The sequence below is a fragment of the Aethalodelphis obliquidens genome, unplaced genomic scaffold (assembly GCF_003676395.1).
Source record: "Aethalodelphis obliquidens isolate GAN/ISIS:26980383/991018 unplaced genomic scaffold, ASM367639v1 scaffold35, whole genome shotgun sequence".
Lineage (NCBI taxonomy): Eukaryota > Metazoa > Chordata > Mammalia > Artiodactyla > Delphinidae > Aethalodelphis > Aethalodelphis obliquidens.
The window spans coordinates 8,478,648-8,494,459 of record NW_020837979.1 but is presented as its reverse complement, the minus strand read 5'-3'; the positions used below and the strand labels follow the sequence as shown (position 1 = coordinate 8,494,459).

General features: G+C 52.9%; 1 protein-coding gene across 3 annotated transcripts in view; it reads left to right on the top strand.

Annotated features, from left to right (window-relative positions):
- Positions 1–818: 818 nt before the first annotated feature.
- The window catches only part of ZAP70 (zeta chain of T cell receptor associated protein kinase 70), a 30,142-nt gene continuing 15,148 nt past the window's right edge, over positions 819–15,812 (top strand). Inside the window, exons 1-4 of one of the 3 annotated variants that reach the window (XM_027128911.1) lie at positions 819–929; positions 1,171–1,259; positions 10,257–10,707; positions 11,481–11,641. In XM_027128911.1, coding sequence (XP_026984712.1) covers positions 10,306–10,707; positions 11,481–11,641 — 563 coding nt within the window. In that variant the 5' untranslated portion in view covers positions 819–929; positions 1,171–1,259; positions 10,257–10,305. Of the gene's footprint in view, positions 930–1,071; positions 1,260–10,256; positions 10,708–11,480; positions 11,642–15,812 lie in introns of those variants that run through there. The other 2 variants (XM_027128913.1, XM_027128910.1) reach the window with 2 other exon arrangements.

Sequence of the window (15,812 nt, the reverse complement as noted above, 5' to 3'; positions counted from 1 at the left end):
TCAAGTGGTCAGAGGGTGGGTGAGTGAGGAGGAGAAGAGGCTGAAGAAGAGGTTGTGAGCAGCGCAGGAGGTGGTCAGGTGCAGTGCAGTGTGCACTGCAGCCAGGTGCAGTGCACGGGGCTGGGCTGGGATCGGGTGCGTGCTGGGGGACACACCATCTCCGTGTCTTGACGACATGACCGATCCTTCTTAGAAGCCATCCCTGACACCCCCAGGCTGTGTCGGGCTCCTCTGTGTATACACAGTGTCCAGGCTTCTGCCTTCCCAGCCCTGGTCATCCTGGTGACCCAGCTGGCCCCTCGCCTAGACCGTGAACCATCTGAGGGCAGGCACAGGGCTGTCGTTGTTGACCTGATGGCTGGCACACAGGAGGTGCTCTGACCTTTGCGGTGTGGACCTACTTGGGAGGTTTATCGTCTCTCCGGCTTTAACCTGTCTGTGGAATAAATAAATCACTCATATGAGCAATTCAGCCAGGGACAGGCCCCGGGTCCATGTCCCCTTGGGAAGGGAAAGTGGGGGCATTCCAGTTTCCAATGAGTCCTGGGGATCCCCCTCCCACTGCCACTACCCCACCCCCATTCCGGCACACAGCTCCCCTCCCTTACCCTCTCCAGGTTTAGGGGATGCTGTTGGGATCATCATTCTAGCATAACCCCTGCCTGCAGCTCGCCTCATTCCCCCCACTGCTGGGCAGGCTCTGCTTGGCCCCGGAAGTGCCATCTGCCCTCCCTGGAGCTCATGGCTTGCGATTTTCCTTGAACACAGCACTTTGTGACTTTGACGTAAACTTCAAACACAGCCCCCTTTCCTGTCTTCGCATCAAGGAAACAGGCTGAGTTTCAGAGAAAGGCGCTTCCAAGAGCACATCAGGCCTTCCGGGCCAGTCCCTGCCCAGCTTGGCTGCCGTGCTCCGCTGGGGTGTCCAGGTGAGTGGCTGGCCTCCGGCCTTCTGCCTCTTTCTTGCCAGCACGGCACCGCAGGGGCTTCCGGGGCAGCCAGCAGAGGGTGACTCAGATTCCCCACCCCCTCCACCCCGAGTGAGAAACCCTGGTGGGGTATGACCTCCTTACCCCTTGCCAGGGTGTATGAGTGGGTGGTTAGCCGGTGGTGGCTTCAGGCTGGGGGCTCGGGCTGCAGAGAAGCCCAAGTTAGTTTCTCGGACCCCAGTTCTTCATCTAGAAGCAGCTGTCTGTTGGCTTTGGGACCAGAGACCTTGCAGGTGGCCTGTGCCTCCACACCCGTCAGCACATCCCCAGGTAAGTCATCCCAGATGGGGCAGCACCCAGCCGCCATCTCCAGGGGTGGTCTGGGTCTGGTGAAGGAGGACAGAGTCAGGAGGACACTGTGGTACCAGAAGGGCTGTAGGACCGAGGTGGGTGACACCCAGCTGGGAAAGGAAGCAGGCACGACCTGTGGCCACCCTGAGGGAAGGAGGTCTCGCTCCAGCGGGCCCGCCGAGTGGTAGTGGACGCCTATATCCAGGGGCCACAGAGGTGCCTGCTCAGTCCCTAGCCTCCTGCAGGGCCCCATCAGTGCAGCAACCTTGACTTCAGGAAGCAGAGAAAACTCCAGAGAAAGCAAACGTGTGCTCTGTCCCCCAGGGCCGTGAATATGAGGGTGGCTCAACAGGGCTGTGAACTTGAACATCAAAATGCCTGATGATTCCCATGAGGGGACCCAGGACAGGCTCCAGCCATTTGTAGGGGAGCTCAGGTTAAAGGGGAAACAGAGATGTGAAGAAGGAAACAGCTCGAATCCTGCTCAACCGCTGTGTGTCCTTGGCAAGTTGCTTGGCCTCTCTGAACCTCACTTTGCCCATGTGTTAAATGCAGATGCAAATGTTGGCAACTAGTAGGTGCTTGGCTCCTGACTGTGGGGTGAGAGGTTGCGAAGGGTGTCCCAAGCAGGAAAGGGTCTTGGCAGGAAGGAACAGGGGTTCGTGTGGTGAACGGCTCAAGATGAGCTTTGTCGCTCTTGTCTTAGCCACGGCAGCAAGCGCACAGTAGGTGCTTAACAAAGCTTTGCTGAGAGATTAGGGTCAGGGACTCCTGTGCTGGAAGGTCCTTGGGTATCACCTGTGAGGGCTCTTACCCTGCCAGTGCAGAGCTGCTTTTTCCTGTTGTCGCCTGTCCTCCAGCCTTGCCACACAGCCCCGGCAGGGACGCTGGGCAGGCAGGCGGCCCAGCTGGATGGTGTTTCGTGTACACCCTGGAGCCAGGAGGCCGATTTGAGGCCTGGCTCTGCCACCTACTGTGTGTGCCGTGTGACCTTGGGCAATTTCCTCCTTCTCTGGGTCTTCAGGTGTCAAATCCACAAATCCTCTACACACAGCATTCTCTCGAGGATTAGGCGAGTGAATTTCTCTCGAGTGCCTGGCACACAATAGTGCTGTATAAGCATATTGCTAAAGTCCTAATTATGATCACTAGCTCTGGGCGGCCTCATAGCTCCTGGAGACTCTCCTGGGGGCCGCAGCAGCCAGACCTCTCCATGCTGGCTGCTCCCCGCCGCACCCCAAAGCATAGCGTTAAGGAAGTGCTTCTTAACTGGAGCCAGTTTTGCCTCCCCCATGCCTGCTGGGGACATTCAGTGCCATCTGGAGACATTTTTGCTTGTGACTCAGGGGGTGTTACTGGTCTCTAGGAAGACAGAGGCCAGGGGTGCTGCTGAACACCCTACAATGCACGGATAGCACCGTGCGGTCCCCACTGTCAGGCTCTGTCCTCCTGACTCATCCCACCTTTTCTGTCCCCTAAGTCTTTTCCCATCTCCTGTTACACAGAGCCTGGCACCCAGAGAGTGATAGCTCCTTGCAGAGGTTACACAACCCTTAGAACGCCAGCAGCAGAGGTTGAAATCGCTGGGGAGTGGTGGCAGTGGGGACTGATCTCGTGGCATTATTCAGTCAGTTGGTCAACAGATAGAGTCTGTTTGAGGCCTGAGGACCTGCTTCCAACCCCCAACAGGCCAGCACTCTTTACCCTGACAGTTGAAGGCAGCTCAAAGTGCAGCGACACCTGGGCCAGGCAGGCGTGGGAGCCCCTGGGGACCCAGATCAGAGCCGTGGATTGCATTCTCCCAATGGCCACGCACTAGAGTGGCTAGTGCTGGCTGCTGGTCAGAGAGACCTGTGTTCAAATCCTGACTGCCACTCACAGGCTACATGATTCTGAATGTGACATTAACCTCTCTGAGCCTCAGTTTCTTTAGCTGAGGAATGGGGATAACAGTTCCCATTTGATGGAATTGCGGTGAGGATTAGATTAAATGGATAATGCTCAGAAGAGGTGTCGTAAAGTCTTCGGTACAGAGGCTATTGTTATTGTTGCCCGCTTGACAAATATTTGTCGGGAGGAAGCAGGGGCTATCGTGAAAACAAGACGGGCATAGGCTCTGCCTTGGGGAGCTCATGCTGGCCAGAGTCGGTGGAGCAAACAGACTGATCATACGTGGCCACCAGGGCTGTGATGCGGGAGGACGGGGCCCTGGGAGAACAGAGGAGGTGCCTGACTCAGCTGGGGAGGGAGGGGGAAAATCATGGAACACTTCTGGGTGGAAGGGACAGCTGAGGGTGGCCTGGAGAAGGGTGTGGGCACTGTTCCAGGCAGAGGGAACAGCCTGGGCGAAATCTCCTCCGATTGGTCCTCTCCTCTCCCACCACTGGTTAGTGGAGGAAGCCGCTAGATCCTCCGTTCACTATTCTCTCCTAAGGAGGCCCCCACAGCCCCTCATCCCTCATCAGGCTGCCAAATTCCAAAGACCTGCAGAGGGGTCTCCACCCACCACAGCGGGCTGCATACCTTCCCAGGTACCCCAGTATCAGTAGCCTCTGCCCACCACGAACATTTATGGGGCACCTACGATGTGCCTGGCTGGTATAGGCAGGGGCAGGAGACCATGTCCACTCTCACCGTGCTTCCATTCTAGCAGGGGACAAAGATCCTGTGGCAACAAGTTGACGGTACATCACATTTTCAGTGGTGAAGAGCAGTAACGCTGGGTCAGGGATAGAGAGAGAAGGGGAGGCGATTTTAGAGAGGGAGGTCAGGGAAGACCTCTTGGAGGAGGAGGTGACATTTACACAGAGACCCGAATGAAGTGAGGGGTGTTGGGAGAAGTGTGTTCAGGCAAAGGGAACAGCCAGTGCAAAGGCCCTGAGGTTGGACCAGGCCTGATTTGTTTCAGTGCTCTGAACAAGTAACATAAGGAGGCCCGTGTGGCTGGTGGGGAGTAACTGAAGGCCAGGAGGCAATGGGGCAGATTGGGCAAGGCCGCTGTAAGAACCTGGGCTTTAACCTTGAGTGACGTGGGAGTCCTGGAGGGCTGCGAGCAGAAAAGGACGGGCCAGGACAAGGGCGGGCCAGGCCCCATGCTCAGTGTTTGGTGAACCTTCTCTCACGGAATCCCCGCAGCCCCGCAGCGCTAGGCACCTTCGTTGGTGCTGTGTTCCAGGTGGGTCTGGCGAGCATGGCTCCCCGCCCAGGACCACACTGCTACTACCCAGTAGATCCATGATTTCATGATCAGATCTGATGCCCTGGTGTCAGGGAAAGGATAAGGAGCCTGTTGCCATCCAGGGCACAGCGCTAACTGCTGTCTTTGTGACTTGGAACGTAACCAAGATGGCAGCTGACAAATGTCTGTGCTGCCTCTGTTGGTGGCCTGCGGACTGGGGAGCAGGAAGGGTGGCTTTAGGGGGGACTTGGGGTCTCGGGCAGTGAGGGGCTGCGCACCCATTCCTTGGGTGGGGACACTTGATGTCTGGCTGTGGGTGGCACCTGGGGCCTCCAGACCTGCCAGGTCCAGGGGGATCATCTCATTCCGTCGGCAGCCTGACTGCCTCAGTCTTCCCTCTGGTGTCTCATGGTAGACATTTAACTGGGGCTTTGGATACTGAGTCTGTTCTGTGGAACAGCAGCACTTCCAGGCCGTGCTATGTAGGTGTGAGGATTAAACAAAGCTGAAAAGCGTCGTCCTTTCCTGGCAGGTCTTCTCAGAGCCTTTAATATGCAAATATGCTTTCCACAGCTTTTGTAAACATAGTTGATCTCTTGACCCGTATTTCCTTCAAAGTATGTTTGGGGCATCCTGTGTGTCTGGAACAGGTAGAATTTAACCCTGCCTGTCCCCAAAAAGGATGCTTAAAGGGTGGGATTTCAGGCAGCTCCCTCTAGCCAAGGATCAAACTCTCCTCCCCTTTCCCCAGGACCTGGGCTGTGAGAACGAGGCTGGGGTCCCGTGGTCTCTCTGTGGAGCTGCAAACCATGGGAAGGCCAAATGAGCATCTCTGAACTCACGAGGACCTCGCAAGCTCAAGGGGAGGATGGAGGGGGTCAGCCCAGGCAGGAGTGGGGTGGGGAAGTCTCATGGTGGGCATGTCTCTGAGGAAAGCCGTGCAGCCTGCAGGGACATGGCTCAGGACAGAAACATCTGATCATCCAGGAGGCTGCCAACCGGTCAGGCTTCTCTGAAAGCTGTTGTTATTACTGTTGTCGTTGTTATTGGCAAAGGGACAGGGAAGTGGGAATAAAGCTGAGAATGCGTGGGGAAGGCTTCTGCCTCTGACACCTTGGACTCAGGTCCGACATGGCCAGTCATGGCTTCTGGCCCTGGACTGGGTCTCAAGAGGCAGCCTCTCCCCACTGCCACTTCTGCACTCATCTGCCTCCGGCTACCCAGGCTGCACCTGTGGCCACCACAGGGTGGAGCTTCTCAAACTGTGTTGTTGACAGTTTCCTGCCACAGCTTCCTGCCCCAGAGACCAGCTTCACTACCCCCATCCCTCCCCATGGTCCCTGGACAAACCCTCTCTTCGCTGCCTTGCCTTAGGTCCTGATACCCTGTGGGGAGCAGGGCCGTGAGTCTGCCAGGCAGGGCTGGCTGGACTCGGGGAGTGGAGAGAAGTGGGGAGGGTATATCCGGCGGAGCACAGTGCATGGAAGTGCATTTGAAGGAAGGCTGATAGTGCAGCCTGGCTGGAGCAGAGGGAGGGCCGAGGAATTTAGTCTGATTCAATGATGTAGGCAGGAGGGAGCCACAGTAGGTTCTTGAGCAACGGAGGCCTTGGGGAAGAATCGCCTAAAAGCAACTTGCAGATCCCGGAGCTTCAGCTCATGTGGGAAACAGACTGTGGGGTTCAGCCGACCACAGTCACCGTGTGAGTTAGATCTGGATCTCAGGTTTTATTAATAGACACAGCAGGTGGAGATCAAAGGAGGTGATGGCAGCACAAACCGACCTCAGGGGAGAGATCTGGATGAGACAAGTGGGAGTGGCAGCATGGGTAGCCACAGCCGGGATGGCCTAAGTAGGGGACGGGGGTTGGAGAGGGAGAGAGAGCAGGAACCGTCAGAGAGGAAGGCGGCAAGCCAGGGGGTTGACGAAGGACCCAAGAGTGTGTGTGGGGGGGTCACAGTGTCCATCACGCAGGGGACCCAGCCTGGAAGAGGGCACGAAGTGCTTGCCTGGTGCCCATCAGGTGGTGATATCGTGCTCTCTGCAGCTGGAGAGCACCCTGGTGGAGGTGAGGGGAGCAGACTGTGAGGCTGGATGAGACAGAGGGAATCAAGGAAGTGAGGCAGGAGTGTAGACAGCTCTCTCTTTCCTATTTCAGTTAATATTTGTAGTGCCTGGTGTGTCTATACCTTCCAGCTCCCTTTCTCCCCTTTTAATTAAAAAAAAAAATTAAGGTATCATTTACATACAGTAAAATTCACCCCTTTTAGTGAAAAATTCTGTGAGATTTGACACATGCATACAGCTGAGAAACTGCGGTCTCAGTCAAGGTATAGGCTATTGCCCTGAATTCCCTCATACCCCTTTGCAGTCCATCCACATCCCATCACCCCTGCTCCCCACTGGGCCTGCTGCCTCTGGCAGCCACTGCATGGCCCTGCAGTTTTTTGTTTCGTTTTGTTTTTATTCCTTTTATGTTATTTATTTATGTATACAGCAGGTTCTTATTAGTTATCTATTTTATACATGTCAATCCCAATCTCCCAGTTCATCCCACCAGCACTGCCCCCTCCTCCGCTTTCCCCCCTTGGTGTCCATACGTTTGTTCTCTACATCTGTGTCTCAATTTTTGCCCTGCAAACTGGTTCATCTGTACCATTTTTCTAGATTCCACGTATATGTGTTAATATACGGTATTTGTTTTTCTCTTTCTGACTTACTTCACTCCGTATGACAGTCTCTGGGTCCATCCACATCTCTACAAATGACCCAATTTTTTTCCTTTTTATGGCTGAGTTATATTCCATTGCATCTTCTTTATCCATTTGTCTGTCAATGGGCATTTAGGTTGCTTCCATGACCTGGCTATTGTAAATAGTGCTGCAATGAACATTGGGGTGCATGTGTCTTTTTGAATTGTGGTTTTCTCTGGGTATATGCCCAGGAGTGGGATTGCTGGGTCATATGGTAGTTCTGTTTTTCATTTTTTAAAGGAACCTCCATACTGTTCTCCATAGTGGCTGTATCAATTTACATTCCCACCAACATTGCAAGAGGGTTCCCTTTTCTCCACACCCTGTTCTACAATTTTGAATGGAATCATATGGTTTGTAGCCTTCTGAGTCTGGCCCCTTTCACTTAACCTGACGCCTTTGAGATACATTCATGTGTGTATCAGCATTTCCTTCCATTTCAGGCTGAGTAGTGTCCCACTGCATGGATATACCACACTTTACCTGTTCATCTGTTGGGAAACATTTGAGTTGTTCCTACATTTTGGCAGTCGTGAATAGAGCTGCTGTAAACATTCCTGTGCAGGTGTTTGTGTGAACGTAAGTTTCCATTTCTCTAGGATGAATACCTAGGAGCCCTTCTGACTCTTTTAAAACACTCTTCTGGGATGGTGACCTGCATCTCCAGGTCCCCGATTAATCACCTGCCTGTTACTATTGGGACATCCAAGACCCCCAAAGCCCTGGCTCTCCCAACCCCAGCGTTAGACGCTATCTGGTTAGAACGCAGATTCCGGCCCCTCCTCCAGCTGTGCCGATTCAGACCTCACCTGATTCCCGCTCTAGTATCTTCCTCTTGGCTCCAGTGCCCATCCTTGCATGTTCCTGAACGCCCAGGGAAAGGCAGCCTTTCTCAATCCACAAAAGCTTGCTTTGCACCCCCTGCTTACAATTGCTTAAGTAAGAAGGGTACCCAAGGAGCCTTCCTTGAATGCAAAACTATGCCTGGGTGGCCTTAAGTGGGCCCATCTCAGTAGAGAAACGACCAGAAACTGTTAAGGGGAAATAATTTTTTTCAACATTATCTAAAAACTTACAAATATACAGAAAACAGGAACAATTAGTTGCACAAATTATCCACCCCCTAGATTCTACAATGGACATTTTGCTATATTTGCTTTCTCATATACGGTTAATCCTCATTATTATTGGATTCCATATCTGCCAGTTCGCCTACTTGCTAAAATTTATTTGTAACCACCAAAACCAATGCTCGCTGCGCTTTCACGGTCATTGGAGGGCGTGTGCAGAGTGGTGTGAAATTTGAGTCAACCGATGTGCTGGTTCTTTGAGGTTGAGCAAGGTGATGCTTTGCCTTCTCGATTCAGCTCATACTGTAAATAAGTCTCTTTCTCACAGTCTATTTAGTGCCACATTTTTGTGCTTTACGTCGGTGATTTCACTGTTTAAATGGCCCCCAAGGACAGCGCTGAGGTGCTGTCTAGTGTTCCTAAGTGCAAGAAGGCTGGGCTGTGCCTCACAGAAAAAGTATGTGTTGGGTAAGCTTATCGTTATAGGGCTGCTGGTCAAGAGCTCAATATTAATGAATCAACAATATAATTATGTAAGTTGTCTTTAAACAGTAGTACATAAAACAAGGTTATGTACTGATCGGTTGATGAAACTATTGTGACCAGAGGCTTCAAGGAACCTGACACTGGATCTCTTCTAGAAGCAATGGCTCAGTACTTCCTAATTCAATACTTTATAGAAATACTGCGAATAGCAAGACTCAACTTTATCAATCTGCTTATCCATCCATCCATCCACATTAGTTTTTGGATGCCTTTCAAAGTAAATTACAGTCATCACTACCCATCACACCTAGATATTTCTGCACGCAGATCACTGACCAGGGTTCAATATTTTATGGTTCTTTTTTTACTGAGGGGCCCAAATACAATAAAATGAACAACTCAAGTTGGTACATTTTCTGAATTTTTTTTTCATTTTCACATTAATTTAATTTTACGTTCTCTGACTTTTGAGCAATTCAGACACCTGTGTAACACAACGCTTCTCAAGATATTGGACATCACCATCACCCTAGAAAGTTGAAGGTGGATAATTTCAGGTTAGATATCTTCCTCACCAGGTATCTATTTATCTATATGTCCTTACTTCCTCCTCCCCATATAGGGTCATACTTTCCAAACCTCCTTTTGTTTAATGACTGTATCGCAGTTCACATTGGAGTTAAATCCTAATGTATTTAACCAATCCCCTATTAATGGATATTCAGATTAGCTTATGCTTTCTAGACACTCGTTCATGAAGGGGGCAGGGCTAAGGGGAATTTCTAAGGTTGCTGGGAAAGGGTCAGAGGAAAGAGTCGGGAAGGCTAATGGAGTCAAGGTCCTTTGATGAGCAAAGTTGTTCCAGCTTCCGGGCCCTGGGACTTGCTGTTCCTTCTGCCTGATGTGCTCCCCTCCATGCTGTTTGAGAAGTGGGCTCCTCCTTTTCCTTCGGATCTCAGCTCAAATGCTACCTCCCCAAAGAATGTGACCATCCCAGCTCCAGTGGCTTCTTCCCTCTTGATCTCACTCTATTTATTTCCTTTAGAACACTGACCTCAATCTGTAATTATTTTTGTCTCTCCTTGTTTATTGCATCCCCTCTCCCTCAGACTGTTATCTTCAGGAGGGCAGGGATCATGTCTCTTATTCACCCATATCTCCATCCTGAAACACAGTAAGAATTCAACACGTGTTTGGGAGGTGGATGAAGGTTCCAGGTGCTGTTGTGTCGTGGCCAGTGGGGCGCTCCGTACTAGGTCTGAAAAGTCAAAGGCTGGTTTGGGACTCCCCAATCTGAGTCCCGTAGGCTGGGCCTCCTTTCCAAGTTGACTCCGGCACAAATCAGGCTCTGCACGATCGGCACACTCAGCTGTGCCGCACGGATGCCCTTTAACGCGGGCTCTCTCCTACTATCTCTGGGTACAATGGACGGGTTCAGGAAGGGAAACCGAGGCCCTGACGTGCCCCCAATCCTGCTCTGAACTCACAGAGTCTGAAGAGGCGCAGGGGCCCGTACCCTGCTCAGTGCAGCGGCGGCGATGCCGGACCCCGCGGCGCACCTGCCCTTCTTCTACGGCAGCATCTCGCGCGCCGAGGCCGAGGAGCACCTGAAGCTGGCGGGCATGGCCGACGGGCTCTTCCTGCTGCGCCACTGCCTGCGCTCTCTGGGCGGCTATGTGCTCTCGCTCGTGCACGACGTGCGCTTCCACCACTTCCCCATCGAGCGCCAGCTCAACGGCACCTACGCTATTGCGGGCGGAAAAGCGCACTGCGGCCCCGCTGAGCTCTGCGAGTTCTATTCGCGCGACCCAGACGGGCTGCCCTGCAACCTGCGCAAGCCGTGCAACCGGCCGTCGGGGCTCGAGCCGCAGCCCGGGGTCTTCGACAGCCTACGCGATGCCATGGTGCGCGACTACGTGCGCCAGACTTGGAAACTAGAGGTGAGAGCGCGGGGCCGAAGGGGCGGGTCTTGGGAGGGCGTGGCCGGAGGGGGACCAGATTTTGGGAGGGGGCGGGTCTTGGGAGGGCGGGACCGGAGGGGCGGGCCTTGGGAAGGCGGGGTCGGGAAGGGCGGGCCCTTGGGGCCGAGGGAGCAATGGAACTGGGGGAGAGTGGTGGTCTTCGCCAGCCTGTATTATGCTGTGCTGCGCCCGTTTTAGATGCTGGAGGGTTGGGGCCTGACTGGGGGCGGGCCTGGGAGGAGGCCTCGGAGGCAGGGGCCTGAGCGATGCTATGGTGCTTGTCAGAGGCAGATGGCAAAGTGGAGGTCGGGGTAGGTGGAGGTCACGCTGAGTCCAGAGGAGGCGAGGCTCGGGCTGGGAGAGGGGCCTGAGAGGATGGTGGGGGCGGTGCTCTGGGGTAGGTTGGCCGGCAGGGGCGGTGGGTTGTGGTCTTCGACAACATGCAGTGCACCATGGGGCGCGATTACCAGTGTTAGATCTTCAAGCTGGAGATGAGCTTGGAGCCGGCTAGAAGGCGGGGCCTGGGCCGTGGCCCTGGATGGGCGGGGCCTGGATGGCTTGGGGCGGAACCATAGAGATGAGGGGGCTTGGCTTTCATTAACAGCCTAAATGACTCACCCCCTAGGTGCGCCTGGGTGGGTGGGCTGTCTCATGTGGAAGAGGCAATTGGGAGGGTCCAGGAGATGGAAGAGGTGTCCTGTGGCCGCCTACTTGGAGACACAAGTCTTCTCCACCCTCCCGTTCTTCCCTAGGGCGAGGCCCTGGAGCAGGCCATCATCAGCCAGGCCCCTCAGGTGGAGAAGCTCATTGCCACGACGGCTCACGAGCGGATGCCCTGGTACCACAAAAGCCTGACGCGCGAGGAGGCGGAGCGCAAACTCTACTCAGGCTCACAGACGGACGGCAAGTTCCTGTATGTGGGGCTTAGAGCCTGGGGCTGTGGGGTGGTGAGGCTGGGGCAGACCTCAGTGTGCAGGTGGGCGGTGAGGGGTGTGCCTGCGCTCACAAGTGTGAGTGGGTAGTGCTTTTCTGAATGTGCGCAGGGACGTGATATGCGAAAGGGGCAGCAGTGGTGAGGACTTCAGAGTTGGGCGGCTTGGGTTGGAATCCAGCGTCTGCTACTTACCATCTGGGAACGCTGGGCAGCTATCGGAGCTGCCTACTTGGATTTCCTCTCCTGCATTCACCAAATATTTGTTGAACAGTTACCACATGCACTGTTCCGGGCATTGAGGACGTGGCAGTGCACAGGACAGACACAAATCCCCGTCCTTGTGGAGCAGGTAGACAAAGGATGAATCACTAAAACATAGAGGATGTCAGAGGGTGGCAAGTGCTGTGTGTGGAGCTGGGGAGGGGGGCTCCAAGTTGAGCTTAGGTGGCCAGAAAAGGCCTCTCCGATCGGGTGGCTTCTGCGTAAAGAACCGAAGGAGGTGAGAAGTGGGCTGTGAGCTCTCTGGGAGAAGGTGTTCCTGGCAAGAACACAGACCAGAAGGAGGTTCTTGGCATGTTCCAGAATCAGCAAGGAGGCCAGTGTGCTTGGAGCTTAGTAAGCGAGGACTGGAGTGGGAGGGGGAGAAGGCAGGGAGGTGACTTTGGCTTTGACCCTGAGTGAGGTAGGAGCGCTGGGAGAGCGTTGAAGCAACTCCCTCTACCTGCACTGTGAATGATGGTAGTACCTACCCAAGGGTCTCTTATGGGATCGCAGGAATTAATATGTGTAAAGCAATAGTATAGTATTTGGCATATACTAAAAATGCACTAAGGGTTATTTTAAGTGGGTGAATGTGCGTATCTCTGCCTGAGCATGAGCCACAGCTGAACCATGTGGCTGTTCGTGAGTTTGTTATTATGAAAGAGTCTGTCTAAAGCCCCCTGCTGGGGCTGCTGCTTTCTGGTCTGGACATGGGTTCGTTGTATAGCAGATGTTATCCGGATGTCAGCTGAGGCCACTCAGGCCTTGAGATATGGAGAAACTTGGTGCCTGTCTCTTTCCTGTGACCTCAGGAAGTCTAGCATCCTCCCCTTGAGATGTTAATTCTCAAGGGTCTCTGTTCTCATGGTTGCTTCTTGACCTGAGATCCTGCCTGGCTGAATCCTTGCTCTCACCCACCTCCCTGCTGGGCTGTTCCCTCTCCTGGGGCCATCCCACTTGGAGGAACTGACCCCTTTCCCTTGATTTCTCCCACCCATATGAGGTTTGAGCATGTGTACCAGATTACCTGCAGGTCTCCCACAAGATGCAGGTCCCTCTACAAGACTCTACTGTCAGCTGATAAAATAATTTTTTTTTCACCCTGCCTAACAGATTTAGGCTGTAAATTTAGGCTGTAATTGCATGTTACAGATAATACTCAGCTGCAAGGACGGCTTGTGAACAGATTAAGATAGGTCTGTTTTCTCCAAGAGGGAAACTCAACTTTGCATTTGTATCAGTTAGCTTTTGCTGTGTAACAAGCTGTCCCAAGACTTACTGACTCAAAACAACAGTTTATTACTTCTCATGATTCTGTGAGTCAGCTGAGTAGTCCTTCTGGTTTAGGTCAGCTGGGCCGGGACTGAATAGGTTGAGATGACCATGGCTCTGGCTGTTGGCTCAGTGTCACCTGGGCGATAGGGATGAGTAGGCTGCAGTGCTGTCATCATCGAGCAGGCTAGCCTGGACTTGTTCACATGGTGTTGGTTGCAGGGTTCCCAAGAACAATCAGAGAAGGCAAGTTACAATACACAAGCACTTTTCAAGCCTCTGCTTGTGTAATGTAACTGATGTCCTCTTGGCCAAAGCAAGCCACTTGGCTCAGACCAGAGTCACTGTGGGGAAGGGACTACCCAAGGGAGAATAATTGAGGCAGCCATTTTTGCAAACAGTCTATCAGAGGATTAGAACAAGGAGGCCATAATGAGGGTGATGGGCATCTCAAAGGTGGGCATTTGGGGCATCTTTCCTTTTGGACTATGAACTGGAAGGCAGAGCCTGCATCTGGTCCTTCTAGAGGGCTCCACCTTCTAGTACCTAGTGATGGCCGGTACTTGTCCAGATGTTTGTCACCTGCTTCATCAGGATACTGCACGCTCCCCCCCTCAAGCGTGATGCTCACTAAGACCTTCTTGGCCATTGGTCACACATCTCCCCACGTTCACATCTCACTTGCTCTTGCACAAGTTACCCCAGGTACCTAAGTGTCCAGGGGCTCTCTCCAAGCCGGACACAATGAAGGGGGGGGTTCTCCACCTTTCCTGTTGGTGCAGCCAATTCTTTCTCCTTGTAGCTACTTTCTCCTTTGTAACATGTAATTTCATTTTTCTTTCTTTTTACAGTCTAGGTTCCCTTCTCTGGTTTCATCTCATGTCCCCAGTTCAGCCTTTCATCACCTCACAGTCTTTGCCTCTCTTTTGTCTTGGTTTTTTTTTCTTTTTCTTTCCTCCCCACCCCTCCCTTCCCCCATCTCTCCTTCCTACCTCACGCAAACACACGTACTCATAGAGATAATGATTCCACCATTCCAATGGTTTAAAACTTTCTCCCAGATTCCCTAAGGCCCCCGACAATATCAAAAGATTCTGGGGGGAGGGGGTGGAAGAAGTGAGTAGAGGGTGGAGCAGGGGGGGGATTCTGAGCCCCATCCCAACTCAGCTTTTTTTAAAAAAATTAATTCATTAATTTTTGGCTGTGCTGGGTCTTCATTGCTGCGTGCGGGCTTTCTCTAGTTGTGGTGAGCAGGGGCTACTCTTCCTTGTGGTGCACGGGCTTCTCATTGTGGTGGCTTCTCTGGTTGTGGAGCATGGGCTCTAGGTGCGTGGGCTTCAGTAGTTGTGGCACGCGGGCTCCAATAGTTGTGGCTTGCGGGCTCTATAGCGCAGGCTCAGTAGTTGTGGAGCACGGGCTTAGTTGCTCTGCGGCATGTGGGATCTTCCTGGACCAGGGCTCGAACCTGTGTCCCCTGCATTGGCAGGAGGATTCTTAACCACTGCGCCACCAGGGAAGCCCCCCCCCAGCTCAGCTTTGACGTGTTTCTTATCTTAAGTTTCTATGGAAGATGTTGCTTGACAAACAATTCCACTGCCCAAAGGAAAAGTTTGCAAACTTTCTCCATTAACACAGCAGAGTTTATAACAGGCTTGGAGTTAACCAGTCTGTTGGGATAAGAGGAATCTCTGGAGAACCAGGGCCAGCGGCTGTAGGTGCTTTGGATATCGAGGTGGCTTGAAGTCTCAGAGGTGGGTAGGACCAGCATTGGCCACAGCAGGCTGAGACTGAGGGAGCTAGGATCTGGGTACAGTATAGAGACTGGGGCTGATGCTGGGGTTCAGAAGCAGTTGGAGCAATGACATTATGAGGGACAGTGGCTCATGCAGGGAAATGTCAAGAGGCCAGAAGCCCCCACCATGAACCAGACTCCTGGAAAGTTAGGCAGGACATGCTTCTGACAGAAGCACTGTAGATTTTTCTGTGGTTCCTGTTGTCAGTAACTGCTTTCTCAGTATGTGGGTAGTTAGGGGCTGAAGGTCAAAGCTGTAGGCGCAGAACCTCTCCTGAGGCAGGGGTGAAGGGACATCCCTGATGCATCACGATGCCTGGGACAAGCCCAGGACCGGTCTGGTTCCGTGGTAAGGGTGCGGGTGTGATAGAAAGACACACCACTGTGGCCTGGAATGCTTACCAGTGACCACCGTTCAGAGCTGCTGATGAATGGTTGGAATTATACCTAACGCTGTTTGCTGTCAAAGCTCGCTTCCTTTCTGCATAATTGCAGCATCTGTGGGACTGGTTGATTCAACTTGAAAAGACACTTGACCCCTGGAAAGGGCCTTCAAGAACATATTGTTAATTGTTTCTTAATGGATCACTGACCCCTTTGGGAATTTTAGTGAAGCTGAACCCTTCTCACAATCCCCCAAACATATTTACCCCAAAGATTATGCCTACAGTTATATGAGATCACGGTTGATCCTTTGGAGCCCTAAAGTCTGGGTTAGTTCTGTGTTTTCATTTTACATGTGAGGAAACTGAGGCACACGGAGAAGAAGCAACTTGCTGTGGCTGGGCTGGGTGTCAGTCCCATGTAGCAATTAACTGGAGAGTC